The sequence below is a fragment of the Oratosquilla oratoria genome, chromosome 33 (genome assembly GCF_046742065.1).
Source record: "Oratosquilla oratoria isolate Oo_2021 chromosome 33, ASM4674206v1, whole genome shotgun sequence".
Taxonomy (NCBI): Eukaryota; Metazoa; Arthropoda; class Malacostraca; order Stomatopoda; family Squillidae; genus Oratosquilla; species Oratosquilla oratoria.
Window position 1 is genome coordinate 6,360,536 of NC_134809.1, and position 15,923 is coordinate 6,376,458.

Genomic DNA, 15,923 nt, shown 5'->3' on the forward strand with positions numbered 1-15,923 from the left:
AGGGCTTTGAGCAAGAGGGGAATGTTTGTTGAGCAAGGAAGTAAGAAGGCAGGGTATAGGGATGAGTGGAGAATTGTTGTTGACGTAGTTCAAAGGGATTTTCTCCCCATTTTCTCCCTTTTCTATGTCTGTTGAACAAGTAAGGGAGAAGGCAGGGGATGGAGGGGCTAGTGGGGAGTGGTTGTGTGTGGACAATATTTTGATGCAGCCCAAAGGAATTTCTCTCCATCTTCTCTATTTTCCACATGAGGTGATGGAGAGGTGGGGTTCTCCATGTAAGTGAAGCAGCCTTGCTATGGATGAGCTGTGTTGCTCCTGACCCAGGCAGTGGGCTGGAGAGAGGGATGACCCTTCATCCTCAAGGAGCTAAGATGAGAGGGAAACAAAAATGGTGGATGGGAGTGGGTGTATTTACCTATTTGTATTTACCAAATTGTAGTGCACAGGAAAAGAGCAATGTTCATTGGGTCCCATCTCCTATTCTCTAATTTTCTAACATACCTAGACTTAAATTCATATACAGTTCCAACTCAATATATATACTGTATATATATATATATATATACATACATACATATATACATGCATACATACATACATACATACATACATACATATACCAAAAGCTTTTTTCCCCCTTACATGGGAGGTAGCCAAAAGACAAGGCATAGAAACCACTCCCACCCATTCCATCCTATACATACTCCACTCCCCAGTACCCTCTTCCCTCCCTCTTATTTTTATTTATTTATTTATTTGTTTATTTTTATTTTATATATTTACTGTATTTTTATTTATTTATTTATTTATTTTCTATTTTTTTATTCTTATTTATATATATATATATATATTTATATATGTATAAATATATATATACACATATGTATATATATATATGTGTATATTTATATATGTATATATATATACATATATGTATATATATATATGTGTATATATATATATATATGTATATATATATATATATATATATATATACAGGTAAACGTCGACTTACGATGGCATTAGGTTTCGATAGAGCCATCGTAAGACGATCTCATCGTAAGTCGATCCCCACTCTGTTCCGTGGTCACTGTACCTAGCCTACCTGTATATTAACCACCAGAGATACTGAATATAGCCTATTAAACATGTACAGTAGTTTATTTAATTATTATTATCCTTTTTACCATATTCAAACACTATAATATGTATTTTCAGTACGGAACTTAAATATCGCGGGCAGCAGCCAATGCCAGCCGTACGACGTGACGTAATAATACTCGCATCATAAAATATAGTCACCGCTTATATCGATCGTTCTCTCTTTCACCCGCGAATTTTGAAAACTACAGAGAATGGGATTTAGGGCACATTTGAGAGAATGTAAAAACACAGGGGCGACTACAATAAATATAATCAAGACGCCGATATGGCAGCGTCGCGAATCCACTTGCTCCTCATGACGCCTACGTGTGCGGCACCGTATGGAAGGGGTTAAATTATCATATCGCCGTCGTCGTCGTCGTCATCGTAAAGTCGAACAATCGTAAGTCGCGGCCATCGTAAGTCGACGTTTACCTGTATATATATATACAGTCGTACCTCGGTACTCGACCGCCTCTATACTCGACCAAATCGGTGCTCGACCAAAAAATTCGAGTAGAAAATGCATCGGACCTCGAACAGATTTTCGGTACTCGACTAGCTCGAACAGCGGGTAAGCGTCAGTTCGACTCAGACCGCCAGCGGAGTAAGACGTACGCAGTTTGTTCGAGTATTTCTTCCCAGATTTAAACTTTTTCGTGTTGCTCTAGCCCTTAACCCCTTCCATACGGTGCCGCACACGTAGGCGTCATGAGGAGCAAGTGGATTCGCGACGCTGCCATATCGGCGTCTTGATTATATTTATTGTAGTCGCCCCTGTGTTTTTACATTCTCCCAAATGCGCCCTAAATCCCATTCTCTGTGGTTTTCAAAATTCGCGGGTGAAAGAGAGAACGATCGATATAAGCGGCGACTATATTTTATGACGCGAATATTATTTCGTTACGTCGTACGGCTGGCATTGGCTGCTGCCCGCGAGATTTAAGTCCCGTATTGAAGTGGTTAATAATGGGTCCAAAGAAAGACAGTGATAAGGGGAAAATTGGTTTCGGTGTTCGAACAAATCGGTGCTCGACCACCACCTCAGAACGGATTATGTTCGAGTACCGAGGTACGACTGTGTATATATATATGTATATATATATATATATATATATATATATATTTTTTTTTTTTTTTTTTTTTTTTTTTTTACCCTACACAATCATTCTTTTTTGAGTTGATGAGAGTGGGTTGGGGATTGCCAAATAATGAAGCAGTTGAAGTAAGTCAGCTCCAGCTGTCAAGTCTTTCTGTGGAAGTGTTGCCTCTCACTGTAGTGCCTGAGACCCAAGCAGTGTGTATTTACCAAGTTGTATCTTACGGGAAGGGGAGTTAAGCTTCTGGTGTCCCGTCTTTGTATCTCTCTATATCCATTTTGCTTTTAAATTCTTGTATTATTTTGCACACGTGTTATTTCATCCAATGTGTTCCAAACAAACAAGAATAAGAATTTCTATATAGTGAATGAATATAGATTTTCATGGTAAACTCTTATTTAAAGTGTTTGCTATTGTACATTGTATAGCTCTTTCTTAAGTTTACATAACTCCTAAACTTTTACAGGAGTTGAAGGAACTTCTGTCTGTTGTCATTGAAGACTATCAGCACAAAAAAGACGAATTAGGGAACTTCAATGAATTGGAAGGAAACACAATAGTGATTTGGTGAGTTTGCTTCTTCAGTTATTTTATTTTGGCTACCTCCCTTGTAAGGGGGAAAAAGTCTTTGGTATATGTATGAGTGCTTCTTTATGCTAAGTATATTTCATAGCAGGGCCCTGACATGGGTAAGTGCCACCTCAGGGCAAGTCAAAAAGTGCCCCCCCCCCCATACACACCACCATTACTACCGCCACCTTCCGCATATGATGGTCACTAGCACGATTCACATGTAACATTCATCCACAAAACAACGTTTATACACACATTCATACACACAACTCATGATAAATAAATCATGCATTAAAAGTACATTAGGGGGAACTTGCTCTACCTCCTTTTCACCAAAAGTGCCCCCCCCCCCAAAAAAAAAAAAAAAAAAATGCTACCCAGGGGCATTGCCCCGCCCCTCCCCTTGTCGGGGTCCTATTTCATAATATAGTATAGAGTTATTGAGGGGTGGTGAATGGGAGTGGAATTATGCCTTTTGACTTTGGCTACATCCCTTGTGAGGGGGAAAAAAAGCCTTTGGTGTATGTATGTGTATTTTATAGTAATCCCATATTTTGTTGGGGCTATGTTCCTTGAATTACTGCATAGTGACCAACAGTGAATACATACAAGTGTTGTCCTTGCAATGTGGACGTCAGAATCATCTTCCTCCCAATTGTCTTAAAAACCCATCAACACCGTTGGTTGTTCTCTTTCTCCATTTTCCCAAGCAACATCTTTGGCATTTTTAGTGAACTTATTCCTCTTATTAAACACATTTTGTGTCAGGAATGTAGGGGATATGGGCCTGGCTGAAGGTAAACTCTGGAAAAATTTTAAGTTTTTTAACCCTTTCAACTCCGATGACAAGATGTCTTGTCATTTGGTCAAACAAAACAAAAAATCATAAAACACCAAAATGTTTGATCAAACACCAGAAAAATATGACGTCAGTCCTCGCTTCGCTGCGAGCGAAGCGAGGATTGACGTCATATTTTTCTGGTGTTTGATCAAACATTTTGGTGTTTTATGATTTTTTGTTTTGTTTGACCAAATGACAAGGAATCTTGTCATTGGAGTTTAATGGGTTAAGTTGGCACCTTAGAAAGGGTAAAAGTTCACTTCTGGTCACGAGAGGTGCGGGGAGGGGAGTAGAAGGAGGAGGAGCAGTCAGCAGTAAAAGGCTGCAGTATTTGTCAAGTGGTCCTCCAAGACAGTCTGTCCCTGATGGGTGAACTCCCGGTGGGTGATGCACAGCCTGAGGCCTTGAGAGGTAGTGCGGGAGGTAGAGAGTGTCATAGCATGGGAGGTGTTGAGAGATTGCTTCTTCAGTTCCTGAGGCCATCTGTCAGACGACAACAGAATTGATGCTTGTAGCATGGTGCTCCGAGGTAGTACATCAATTGATGCATGACCTGGGTTCTTGACAGGTAGTGTGGGAGGTGGAGAGATGTTCGTCAAGGATGCTTCAGAAGCCATCAGTGTCTCAGTTTGGGAGGTGGTGAGAGATTGTTCCATCAGTTCCTGAGCCCATCTGTCACCAGTGAACTCCCAGTGACCCCTTATATTCACTGGGCTCAGGTCATAACCCTCGCTTTAACTGTCACTGGAAAACATCAGCACAGCTGGGGGCAGGCATTTAAATCGGAGTTCCGATTTTTTTTCTTTTCCTGACAATGATCTTGATTTTTTGTCATTAATTCCCAATTGTCATTAATTCTCAATTGTAATAAGCGATCCTGTTAAAAAAAAACGATTTTGTTGTGGTCAAATAGTTTTTGGTTGATGTGAAGTTTTGGGCAATTTGTATGTTGGCTATACCTGTGTGTAAGCGGTTTATTTTGTGCTGGCCCGCAAGTGATTAATTTTGTGTAGCATTGCGTGGTGTGGTGCGCACGTGTATGTATAGCAAAGTGCTGACTGGGTTACATTTTATTTTGGCCGAATTATATTGATAGCAACATCAATGGAACAGCTTGCATACGTTTGTTTACTAGCGATTCAGCCCAGGGACTCTGCCTGGGCCTGTGGCCCCCTGACCCCCACCGAGGGCTCTGCCCAGGACCCCCAGCCAATGTAGATTTGTTTTGGTTACCCACTATCATGCCTGTGGGGGCTGCAGGTGCATTCTGAGAGATTTACTTTGTCCAATTTCACACAGCCGAGTCTTGACTTCAGGGCAGCTGGTGACTACCAAGTGTTTGGTCCCTGGGTACCCTATGAGGCACTGACATGTCAATACAGATGGGTTGGAACATACGCGTCACCAAGGAAGGCAACTTCCTCACATTTTGTTTCCTCTTCTTCCTTCTATAAATTCTTGGCCCATTGTTTACCCCCACTTTGAAGAAAAAAAAATCCCATTTTCTCATATTTTAGGGGGTAATTCATGAATTCCTTACAGCCTGCTTCTTTAAAGAATTTCTTTAAGCCTAAAAAGTTTTCCCTCCCAAATTGAGTTTACCTTGCCTAAGCAATTTATTTCTTGGTTATTTTCCCCATCTGCCAACCAAAATTCACTTGTTATGTGGTTACTTTTTCCTATAGGGTAAAAGTATTTGAAAGGGCCAATAATGTCTGGCTTTTTCATGAATAACAGGTCCAACTTCATGGAGGTGTCCTCCATTCTTACTTAACCTCTTCACTCCGGGGTACATTGCATGTGTGGCAGCATTAGCTGCCCGACGTGCGATGTTGCGTCATAACAATCGCATTATAAAAAATAAAGTCAGTGCTCAATCGTTCGTTCTCTTTCACCCGTGAATTTTGATAACCATAGAAAATATGATGAAGCCAGTTTAGAGAGAATGGAGGTTACGTAGGTACGACTACAATAAATATAATCAAGATGCCGACGTCGGCATCATCGTGCACCTACTTGCTCCTCATGATGCCTCCGTAGGTGTCACCGTATGGAAGTGGTTAAGTCACTTCCTTTACCCATTTGGTCATTGTATTCCCCATCGCTATATTTAACCAAATAATAGTCCAGGAATATGCCTCACCACTGGCTTCTTACTCCTCCCAATTGACTTAATTACAATTTAAGTTTCTTACAAGAACTGTATTGTTACTTAGTTTTATTAAGGAGAGTTGTGCCTGACGACATTTCTTGATACTCTGATTCATTCCAAGAATAGGATTAGTGGTAGGAAGAAATGTAAACAAGACTAGTTCACTAAAAGGTGTGAGATAGCGAAAAATACCAGGGATGTGGCCTAAGGGAAAGGAGAAATAGAAGAACCAATAGAACAAAAGAAGCTTACAAATGAGCTAGAAATGACTATACAAGAATCCACAAGGAGGAAATATTTGAAAGAAGTATTGTAGATTAATGCAAAGATAAGTCAAAACTATTGTACAAGTTTATCAGTGGTAAATTGATCAATTGGAAGTGAGTATTAAGGGAAAGAGAATGGAGGAAGTGGATAGCTTTAGATACATGGATGTGAATGTGGCAGGAAAGGGAGGAGTGGAGGTGGAGCTAGAATGTAGATTGAGAGAAGCAAATAAATGCCTTAGGGGATCAAAAAGAATAATGAGAAATAGACATTTGGGAATAAATGTTAAGAAGAGATAGTATTTACCTAGTTGTATTATATAGGAAAGGAGCTATGCTCATAGTGACCCATCTTTGTATCTTTCAGCATCAAGTTTATTCTTAAATTCTTGAATAGTATTTGCACACACTGTTGCCTCATCTAATTTATTCCAGATATCCACCACTCTGTGTGGGAAGCTATTCTTTTTCAGATCTCTTCTATAACTATCCTTTTTGAGTTTCTTTTCATGTCCTCTTGTTTTTCTCTTGTCCCACTTTAATAAATCATCTCTAGGACTTCCATTCCTTTCATAATTCTGTAAATAGTCAGTAGATCTCCTCTTTCTCTTCTTTGTTCCAGGGTTGGTAGTTCCAATTTGGACAATCTTTGTATGTCAATTTGGAGAGTGTTGGTGCCATCTTTGTCATTGCTCTTTGTATTCTTTCTAATTTCTTTATATTCTTTTTAGTACTGGGTGTCCATAGTGTCACAGCATACTCCAATCTTGGTCTTATCAGTGTAACTAATATTTTCTTTACCATTTCCTCATCCAAATAGTCAAAAGGCACTTTCATCAACCTTAGTAAATTGAAGGTTTCTCCAACTATTGTATTGATATGCTTGTTTGATGATGTCTTTGTTGATAATTACTCCTAGGTCCCTTTTTGAGCTCACTTTTTTTACTTCTTCACCAATTTTATATTTCCTTGATATTCTATTTTTACTTTTTCCAAACTCCATTATACTACATTTCTTGATGTTAAAGTTCACTTCCCACTTTTTACTCCAGATCCAGATTTTATCTAGGTCTTTCTATAGTGATTCACAATCTTCCTCTGTACTTACTTTCTTTAGTATTTTTGCATCATCTGCAAATAAGTTCAAATAACATTCTACACCTTCATCCATGTCATTTATGAAGGAGTGATTGTGCTGACAGCACTGTATGGGGCAGAAACATGGAACATAAGAGAGGAAGAGTTTAAATGTGTTCGAGATTGAATGCCTGAGAACTATGGTAGGGGTTACTAAGCTGGATAAAGTGAGAAACAAGGAGGTGATGAGGAAAGCAGAGGTGGAAAGGGAATTGGGAGATAGGGTTAATGAAAGAGTATTGGGATGGTTTGGACACATGGAAAGAATGTGTGAAGAAAAATTAGTAAAAGGTGTGGAAGGCAAAGGTGGAGGAAGTGAACATGAGGGGGCAAACAAGGATGAGGTGGATGGATGGGGTAAATGGGGTGTTGGGAAAGAGAGGGATGTCTGTTGAGAAAGGAAGGGAGAAGACAGAAGATAGGGGTGAATGGAGAATGGTTGTGTATGGATGATGCTGTGATGCATGAAAGGGATTTCTCCCCATCTCTTTATTTTACTGAGATTATTCTTAACATGAGCTAGTGTTATAAAGAATATAAATCATTCTTTAATCCTATAGGACTGAACTTTACAACTGATTTCATTATTTGTGTGATGGAATTTTTTCCATTATTATATTCATATATTTAGGACGGGTAGAGGTTGTGTAGATCAGATTTTTGTGGTAAGACAGATATGTGAGAAAGCTATAGGAAAGGGGAAGGATGTTTTTTTGGCTTTTATGGATCTGGAAAAGGCTTACGACAGTGTAGACAGAAAGGCACTGTCGGAGGTTTTGCGGATTTACAGGATAGGAGGAAAGCTTCTAGGAGCTGTCAGGAGTTTTTATGAGGGTAGTAGAGCTTGTGTCAGGATTAGAAATGGAGAGAGTGAGTGGTTTGAGGTAAAGGTGGGACTTCGTCAAGGATGCCTTATGTCGCCCTGGCTGTTCAACTTATACATGGATGGGGTAGTGCGAGAGGTAAATGCAATGGTAGTGGGTCAGGGATTGGAGATGGTTAAAGAAAATGGAGAAAAGTGGGAGGTGAGCCAGCTGTTGTTTGCGGACGACACTGCGCTTGTGGCAGGATCGGAGGAGGGATTGAGGAAGTTGGTGACAGAGTTTGGGAGAGTGTGTGATAGAAGAAAGCTGAAGAAAAATGTGGGTAAAAGTAAGGTGATGAGATGTACAAGGGGTGAAAGTGGCAGTAGACTGGAAGTGAGCATTAAGGGAGAGTGACTGGAGGAAGTGGATAGTTTTAGATACTTGGGTGCAAATGTGACAGGAAAAGGTGGAGTGAAGGTGGAGGTAGAATGTAGATTGAGAGAAGCGAGTAAATGCCTTGGTGGGGACAAAGAGGGGGGGTCACCGATTTAATGAAGCGGCCTTGCTGTGGATGTGCTGTGTCTTGCGACACTGCTTCTGACCCAGGGCAGTGGACAAGGTGCAGGGATGACCTGTCATCCGGGAGGTGCTAAGATAAGAGGGAGGGTGGAGGGGTGTGGAGTGTATTCAGGGATGGAATGGGTGGGAATGATTTTATGCCTTTTCCTTTTTGGCTACCTCCCTTGTAAGGGGGAAAAAGCCTTGGTATATGTATGTGTATTCATACTGAGTGTAGGTTTTTTTAGCTCTGCTGAATTTCAGTTATGTTTTAATGCATATTAATTTCTGTGAAATAAATAGTGGTATTTTTATAGCCATCAGCTAATTAGTGATTTAATCATTGATATTTATGTAGGTACAAGTATAAACCATACAACAACTGTTCCTGCCTCAACCTGCCACCCTTGGAAGATGAAGTTTGGACCGATGATGATGAGGATTATGAACAGAAAGATGATGAATCATTTGATCTGAAAGACAAAGGTAATAATAATAGTAATAATACCCATCCCTTGATTTATGCAACAAAAAAGGGGAACATTTGCCTGATAGGTAGAATAAGTTTGCATTTATGGTAATTTGATATCAGATTTACCAAGGATTGTGAAAATGGGTTCCCAATATTCCATGGTCACATGGTGGGGGGACTTGGAAATTTATTCTGAGTCACTGGAAGCTCGCTGGGTTAGGGCATCATTACTTGTGGCGAAGGTCGAGGGGATGGTGGTTCGAATCCTGCCACCAGCAAAGTTGAACCAAGGGCATGGTTCATTAAATTCTATGCTACAAAGTCCTTTGAAAGGGGCACCATCCTAGCCTTCCAATGGGAGGTGTTTGTGATGTTAAACCATATCAATCATCAATCATCATCTATTGAATGGGATCCATTAAATTGAGGGTTGAGTGTATTGTTTTGATGTTCAATGACTGGAAACGTGCAACCTCACTGTGGATGGTATTTGTCTTCAGACCATGACACTCTCAAGGAAGAAACTTTGGACTGTCTGTGTTGTATTAATACGAGACCGTCACCAGCTTTTAGTAGGAAGATGGGGACAGTTGTCAGTTATCAGCTATCCTTGTGAAAAGCTGGAGAAAAGGCAGTTAAATTTGATAAGTGACCCCCGGGCCTGATTAACCTCTTCAATACGAGTCAAATTCTCGTGTGCAACATCGGATGCCTGTTGCATAATGAGACATCACAATACAGTACTACCTCTCATTAACGGACTAAAAAGGGGTAACGGTGTCCGTTGATGTGAATAATCCGTTGCTTTGGAGTGGTTTTTGGGTGGCAGTGATTGCACACACTAAACAACAGCACCAAAAACACCGAAAACACAGCTAATTAACATCCGTTAATGAGAAGTCTCACTGTACTCGCGTTATAAAATATAAAGTCACGGCTGATTTACTCATTCTTTTTCACTCTGAGTAATAATAAACACAGAAATTGCAATCAAGCCACTTCAGAGAATTCGGGGGTCACTCAGCTACAACTACAAAATAAACACAATCAGGAAACCAATGCCAGTATCCTCATATACCAATTTGCACTTCATGACACCTACATAGGCCTCATTATATGGAAGAGGTTAAGAGACCAGCTCCTTGGGTCTTCACCAAAAGGTGAGGGTGCTGATGGCTTTTAAAAATGGATGACAAGGATGACTATACCACACAGAAGACACAGAATACCTCATAATACTGTGCCCCACAATAACAATCCTCAGACAACAACTAGGGAGCTGTTGCCAGTATCTTGGAGGCAGCAGGTCTTTTACAAGCGAGACCAGGGGAACAGATTAATTGATTGGTTGATTGATTTTCATAAGAACCCTAAGTCCTGTCACTGTATCCCACATAGTTGTCTTTGATGACACATGTTCCACAAAGTCAAGGGGAAGTCAAATATTATTTATTTGATTAACTGTTGCTTTAAGGGGATTGAGAGGGGAGGAGGGAGTTGCTGATTAAGTAAAGTGGCCCTGCTGTGGATGTACTGTGTTTTGCTGCATTGTTTGTGACCTAACCAGTGGGCAGGAGAAAGGGAAGACCCTTCATCCATGAGGAGGTAAGACTAGAGGGAAACTAGGGTGGTGGATAAAAGTGGAATGGGTGGGAGTCGCTGTATGCCTTGGGTACCTCCCTTATAAGGGAGAAGACCTTAGTATCCAGACAGATATTTTGGTCATCATAAGAGTGACAGACTGAGTGACCTCTTCTTTTTCTTTCGTTTCAGGTGGCAGATATAATGAATTGACACCTTATGATGAAATCCTCATGGTTAATGTTTCATGCAAGGAGTCGCAAGAAAAAATAAGCCAAACCACCATTGTTAAATCAGAATACAATTTTGAGAAGTCACTGGATCCTTTAAAAAGCACATCACCGACCTTGTCTGAACATATCCAGTCTCCGTATTCATCCCCCTTAAAGTTAAGTCCTAACGAAGCAGATGCAAAAATGGTACGCAACAGGAGGAAAGCGTAAGTATTTTCATGCAAGTGAAATTAGAGATAAAATCTTGAAGTTCTTGTTCTGAAATATACATAAAAAAATTCCTATCTATCCTTATCTACTAAAGGTTTCTTTCCCCAGTAAGGAAAATAGTCAACCAAAACATACACCCACCACCCATCCCACACCCATTTGTCACACATTTGTTTCACATTCATCTTAGCTCCTTATGAATGAAGGGTCATACCTGATTCCCACACTCTGCACAGGCCTTATGCCATCCAGCAAGGTACAGCACATCCACAGCAGGGCTAATCATTTCATTTAAACAGTGACATTCCCTCCTCATCCCCTCATGTGAATATGGAGAAGACAAGGAGAAATCCCTTTGTGCCATGTCATTTTATCATCTATTCACAACCATTCTCCACACACCTATATCCTGCCTTCTCCCTTCCTTGTTCAACAGACATTCCTCTTTCACTCAATGCCCCCTTCACCCTATCTATTCATCTCATTCTCAGGCTTCCTCTCAAGTTCACTCCATCCACCTCTGCCTTCCACATTATTTTTATTAATTTTTCTTCACTCATTCTTTTCTCAGATGAGAGGGAGGGTGGGAGGGATGTGGAGTGTATTTAGGGATGTGTATTTAGGGATGAAATGGGTGGGAGTGTTTTTATGCCTTTTATGCCTTTCCCTTTTTGGCTACCTCCCTTGGAAGGGGGAAAAAGCCTTGGTATATGTATGTATGTACTCATTCTTTATATTTGCACAGACCATCCCAGTATTCTTTCATCTGCCAGCTCCCTTTCCACCTCTACTCTCATCCTCACCTCCTCATTTCTCATTCTATCCATCCTCATTGCCTCCAGCATATTTCTCGAACATTTTATCTAATGGGTGACTTTAACTCAAAGGGAATATGTTGGGAAGAAATTACAGTAAAAGGTGAAGAGGAACTTTGGGGAAATATTGTACTGGATATGACCATTGAATACACATTGACTCAATGGGTGAAGGAAAATACCAGATATAGAAACAATGAAGAACCATCAAGACTAGATTTAATATATACATCAGAGCCTAAAACTGTGGATAAAAATGGAATACAAGACACCAATTGGCAAGAGTGACCACATACTAATAGAGTTAGAACTAAAAGAATAAATTTATTTGAGAAGAAATGAGAAACATAGAAATAGAAGACTAATGTACAACAAAACAGATTTTGAAAAACTTAGAAGAAAAAAAATTGAAATGCTAACTGGGAAAAAAAATTAAATAAAGAAACAAAGATGGAAGAGAAATGGAACATATTAAAAGAAAATTACAAGGAGGGAATAGATAAATATGTACCAAAGAAGAAACGGGTATATAATGTGTTGGTATAGACATTTGGGAATGGATGCTAAGAGGAGACTATATGAAGGAGTGATTGTGCCAACAGCACTGTATGGGGCAGAAACATGGAACATAAGAGAGGAAGAGAGAAGGAGTTTGAATGTGTTTGAGATGAGGTGTCTGAGAAGTATGATGGGGGTTACTAGGCTGGATAGAGTGAGAAATGAGGAGGTGAGGAGGAGAACAGGGGTGGAAAGGGGGTTGGGAGATAGGGTTGATGAAAGAGTATTAGGATGGTTTGGACACCTCGAAAGAATGAGTGAAGAAAGACTAGTAAAAGAGGTATGGAAGGCAGATGTGGAGGGAGTGAACATGAAGGGACGTCCTAGGATGAGGTGGATGGATGGGGTGAAGGGGGCTTTGGGGAAGAGGGGAATGTCTGTTGAGGAAGGACGGGAGAGGACAGAAGACGGGTGAATGGAGAATGGTTGTATATGGATGATGTTGTGATGCAAGAGGTGGAATGGGCGGGGTGATGGGGGGGTGAGGTAATATGTGTGAGCAAATTTTGACGCAGCCCGAAGGGATTTCTCCCCGTCTTCTCCTATATGCATGGAGGGATGGAGAGGGGAGTCGCCGATTTAATGAAGCGGCCTTGCTGTGGATGTGCTGTGTCTTGCGACACTGCCTCTGACCCAGGGCAGTGGACAAGGTGCAGGGATGACCCGTCATCCAGGAGGTGCTAAAATGCAAGGGAGGTGTGGAAGGGTGTGGAGTGTATTCAGGAATGGAATGGGTGGGAATGATTTTATGCCTTTTCCTTTTTGGCTACCTCCCTTGTACGGGGGAAAAAGCCTTGGTATATGTATGTATGTATAACAAAAAGTGTAGTGAGGCTAAAGATAGAAGAGGCAAAGCCTGGAAAAGATGAAAAAAAGACAAAAAAATGACCAGATGGCAAATATACATCAAACTAAGAAACAAATATGTAAAAATATGCAGGGAAGAAAAAAGAAACTATGAAGAAGATATAATAGACAAATGTAAAGATCAACCTAAATTATTCTATAGATATGTAAATGGTAAACTAAAACATAAACAGAAAATAGTGAAACTATGTCAAGAGAACATGGAATATACAAAGGATATAGAAATGGCAGACATTATGAACAAACATTTCAAATCTGTATTCACAAAAGAAAACATACACAATTGGGATGAAGGAAGGGGAGAAAGATCCCCCCCATAAGAGAAATGATTGTGACATAAAAAGAAATAAGGGACCAAATAATGAACCTTGATGTCAGAAAATCATACGTCCTGGACGGAATTGCAAACTGAATACTTAAAGAATGTGTGATGAACTAACGGACAAAATATGTAAGATAATAGATTACTCACTCAAAGAAGGAGAGGTACCACAAGACTGGAATTATGCTGATATCATGCCAGTATTTAAAGGGGAGACAAGGAAGACCCAACAAACTATAGACTGGTCTCCCTTACAAGTACAATAGCTAAAATTTGTGAAAAAGTCATCAAAAGTAGATGGACTAAACATCTGGAGGAGAACAATATACTAAATCTGAAACTATCAGTTTTAGACAAGGAAGATCATGTGCCACAAATTTGATCAGTTTCTATTCAAGGTTAATAGATATAATGCAAGAAAGGGACAGATGGGCAGACTGTGCATTCCTGGACTTACAAAAGGCATTTGATAAAGTATCACACAAAAAGTTATAAAGAAAACTCAAAACAACAGGAGGTATACACAGAAAACTAATGAAATAGATGGAAGATTTTTTGCATGGAAGAAAAATGAGAGTGGTGCTCAGAGACAAAAACTCTACTTGGGAAGAAAAGATAAGTGGAGTCCCTCAGGGTTTAGTACTGGCTCCAATAATGTTTGCTATATATGTAAATGACATGGATGAAAGTGTAGAATGTTACATGAACTTCTCTGCAGACAATGCAAAACTACTAAAGAAAGATAGTATAGAAAAAGATTGTGAATTGCTAAAGAGAGACCTGGATAAGGTCTGGGAATGAAGTCGAAAATGGGAAGTGAACTTCAACATTAAGAAACGTATAATAGAATTTGGAAAAAGTAAAAAAAAAAAAAAGAATATCAGGACTATATAAAAATGGTGCAAAGGAAGTAAAGAAAGTTGGTTCCGAAAAGTACCTAGGAGTAATCATTACCAAAGACATCCCCAGGCAAGCAAATAAACAAAATAGTCGGAGAAACCTACAATTTACTAAGGTCAATAAAGATGACTTTTAATTACTTGGATGAGGTAATGGTAAAGAAAATACTAGTCACACTTATAAGATCATGATTGGAGTACACTGCAACTCTATGGACACCCAGTATAAAATAGAATATAAGGAAAATAGGAAGAATCCAAAGAGCAACAACACAGATGGGCCTCAACACTTTCAAAATTGACATACGAGCAAAGATTGTCTAAACTGGAACTACCAACCCTGGAACAAAGAAGAGAAATAGACAATCTATTGGCCATTTACAGAATCATGAAAGGCATGGAAGTCCTTGACAGAGAAGACTTATTAAAGTTGTATAGAAGAAAAACAAGGGGACATGAAAAGAAACTAAAAAAGGATAGTTATAGAAGAGAGTGGGTGGGTGTCTGGAACAAATTGGATGAAACAATAGTGTGTGTAAACACCATACAAAAATTTAAGAACAAACTAGATATTGGGAGATACAAAGACGGGTCACCATGAGCATAGCTCCCTTTCCCGTATAATACAACTAGGTAAATACAACTGCGTAATTACACACACACACACACACAACTAGGTAAATACATGCATTGATAGAAGAGATCTCCTGATTAAAGATGGGAGGGCTTTAAGAGGTCCAGGAGTAAATTAAGAAAGACCATATGTCAAAAGGATGTGAAGAAATACAGTTTTCCAATGAGATGTATAGATATATGGAATAGCTTAGAAGATGATATAGCCCAAGCTCAAACAGTACATGAGTTCAAATCAAAATGTGATAATTGGAAATCAAAGATACAGATTAATTTGGAACCGTACATGAATTTGAGTCTAGATATGTTAGAAAATTAGAGAATAGGAGCCAGGATCCAGCGAACATTGCTCCTTTCCTGTATACTACAATTAGGTAAATACATACACACACCAAGGGCTTCTTCCCCCTTATTAGAGAGGTAGCCAAGTCAAGGGCATGCACCCACTCCCACCCATTCCACTCCCATCCACCACCCTTGTTTCTCTCTCTCATCTTAGCTCCTCATGGATGAAGGGTCATCCCTGTCTCCTGCCCACCGCCTGGGTGTGAAGCAATGCTGCAAGACACAGCACATGCACAGCAGAGCCACTTCACTTGTATGGTGACCCCCCCCCTTCCTTCCTCTCTCCCTTATGCAAAAAATAGAGTAGAGGGGGAGAAATCCCTTCAGGCTGTGTCAAAATAACATCCATACACAACCATCCTCCACTCACCCCTATCCCCTTTCTTTTTCCCTCTTTGTTTAACAGAATAGG

At 39.9% G+C, this 15,923-nt stretch overlaps 1 protein-coding gene across 3 annotated transcripts in view; it reads left to right on the forward strand.

The window, feature by feature from the left end:
* LOC143017730 (uncharacterized) overlaps positions 1 to 15,923 on the forward strand; it is a 52,192-nt gene that overhangs the window by 14,343 nt on the left and 21,926 nt on the right. For 2 of the 3 annotated variants that reach the window (XM_076172517.1, XM_076172518.1), the window contains 3 exons: positions 2,710 to 2,810; positions 8,935 to 9,062; positions 10,822 to 11,068. In XM_076172517.1, coding sequence (XP_076028632.1) covers positions 2,710 to 2,810; positions 8,935 to 9,062; positions 10,822 to 11,068 — 476 coding nt within the window. Of the gene's footprint in view, positions 1 to 2,709; positions 2,811 to 8,934; positions 9,063 to 10,821; positions 11,069 to 15,923 lie in introns of those variants that run through there. The other variant, XM_076172519.1, reaches the window with a different exon arrangement.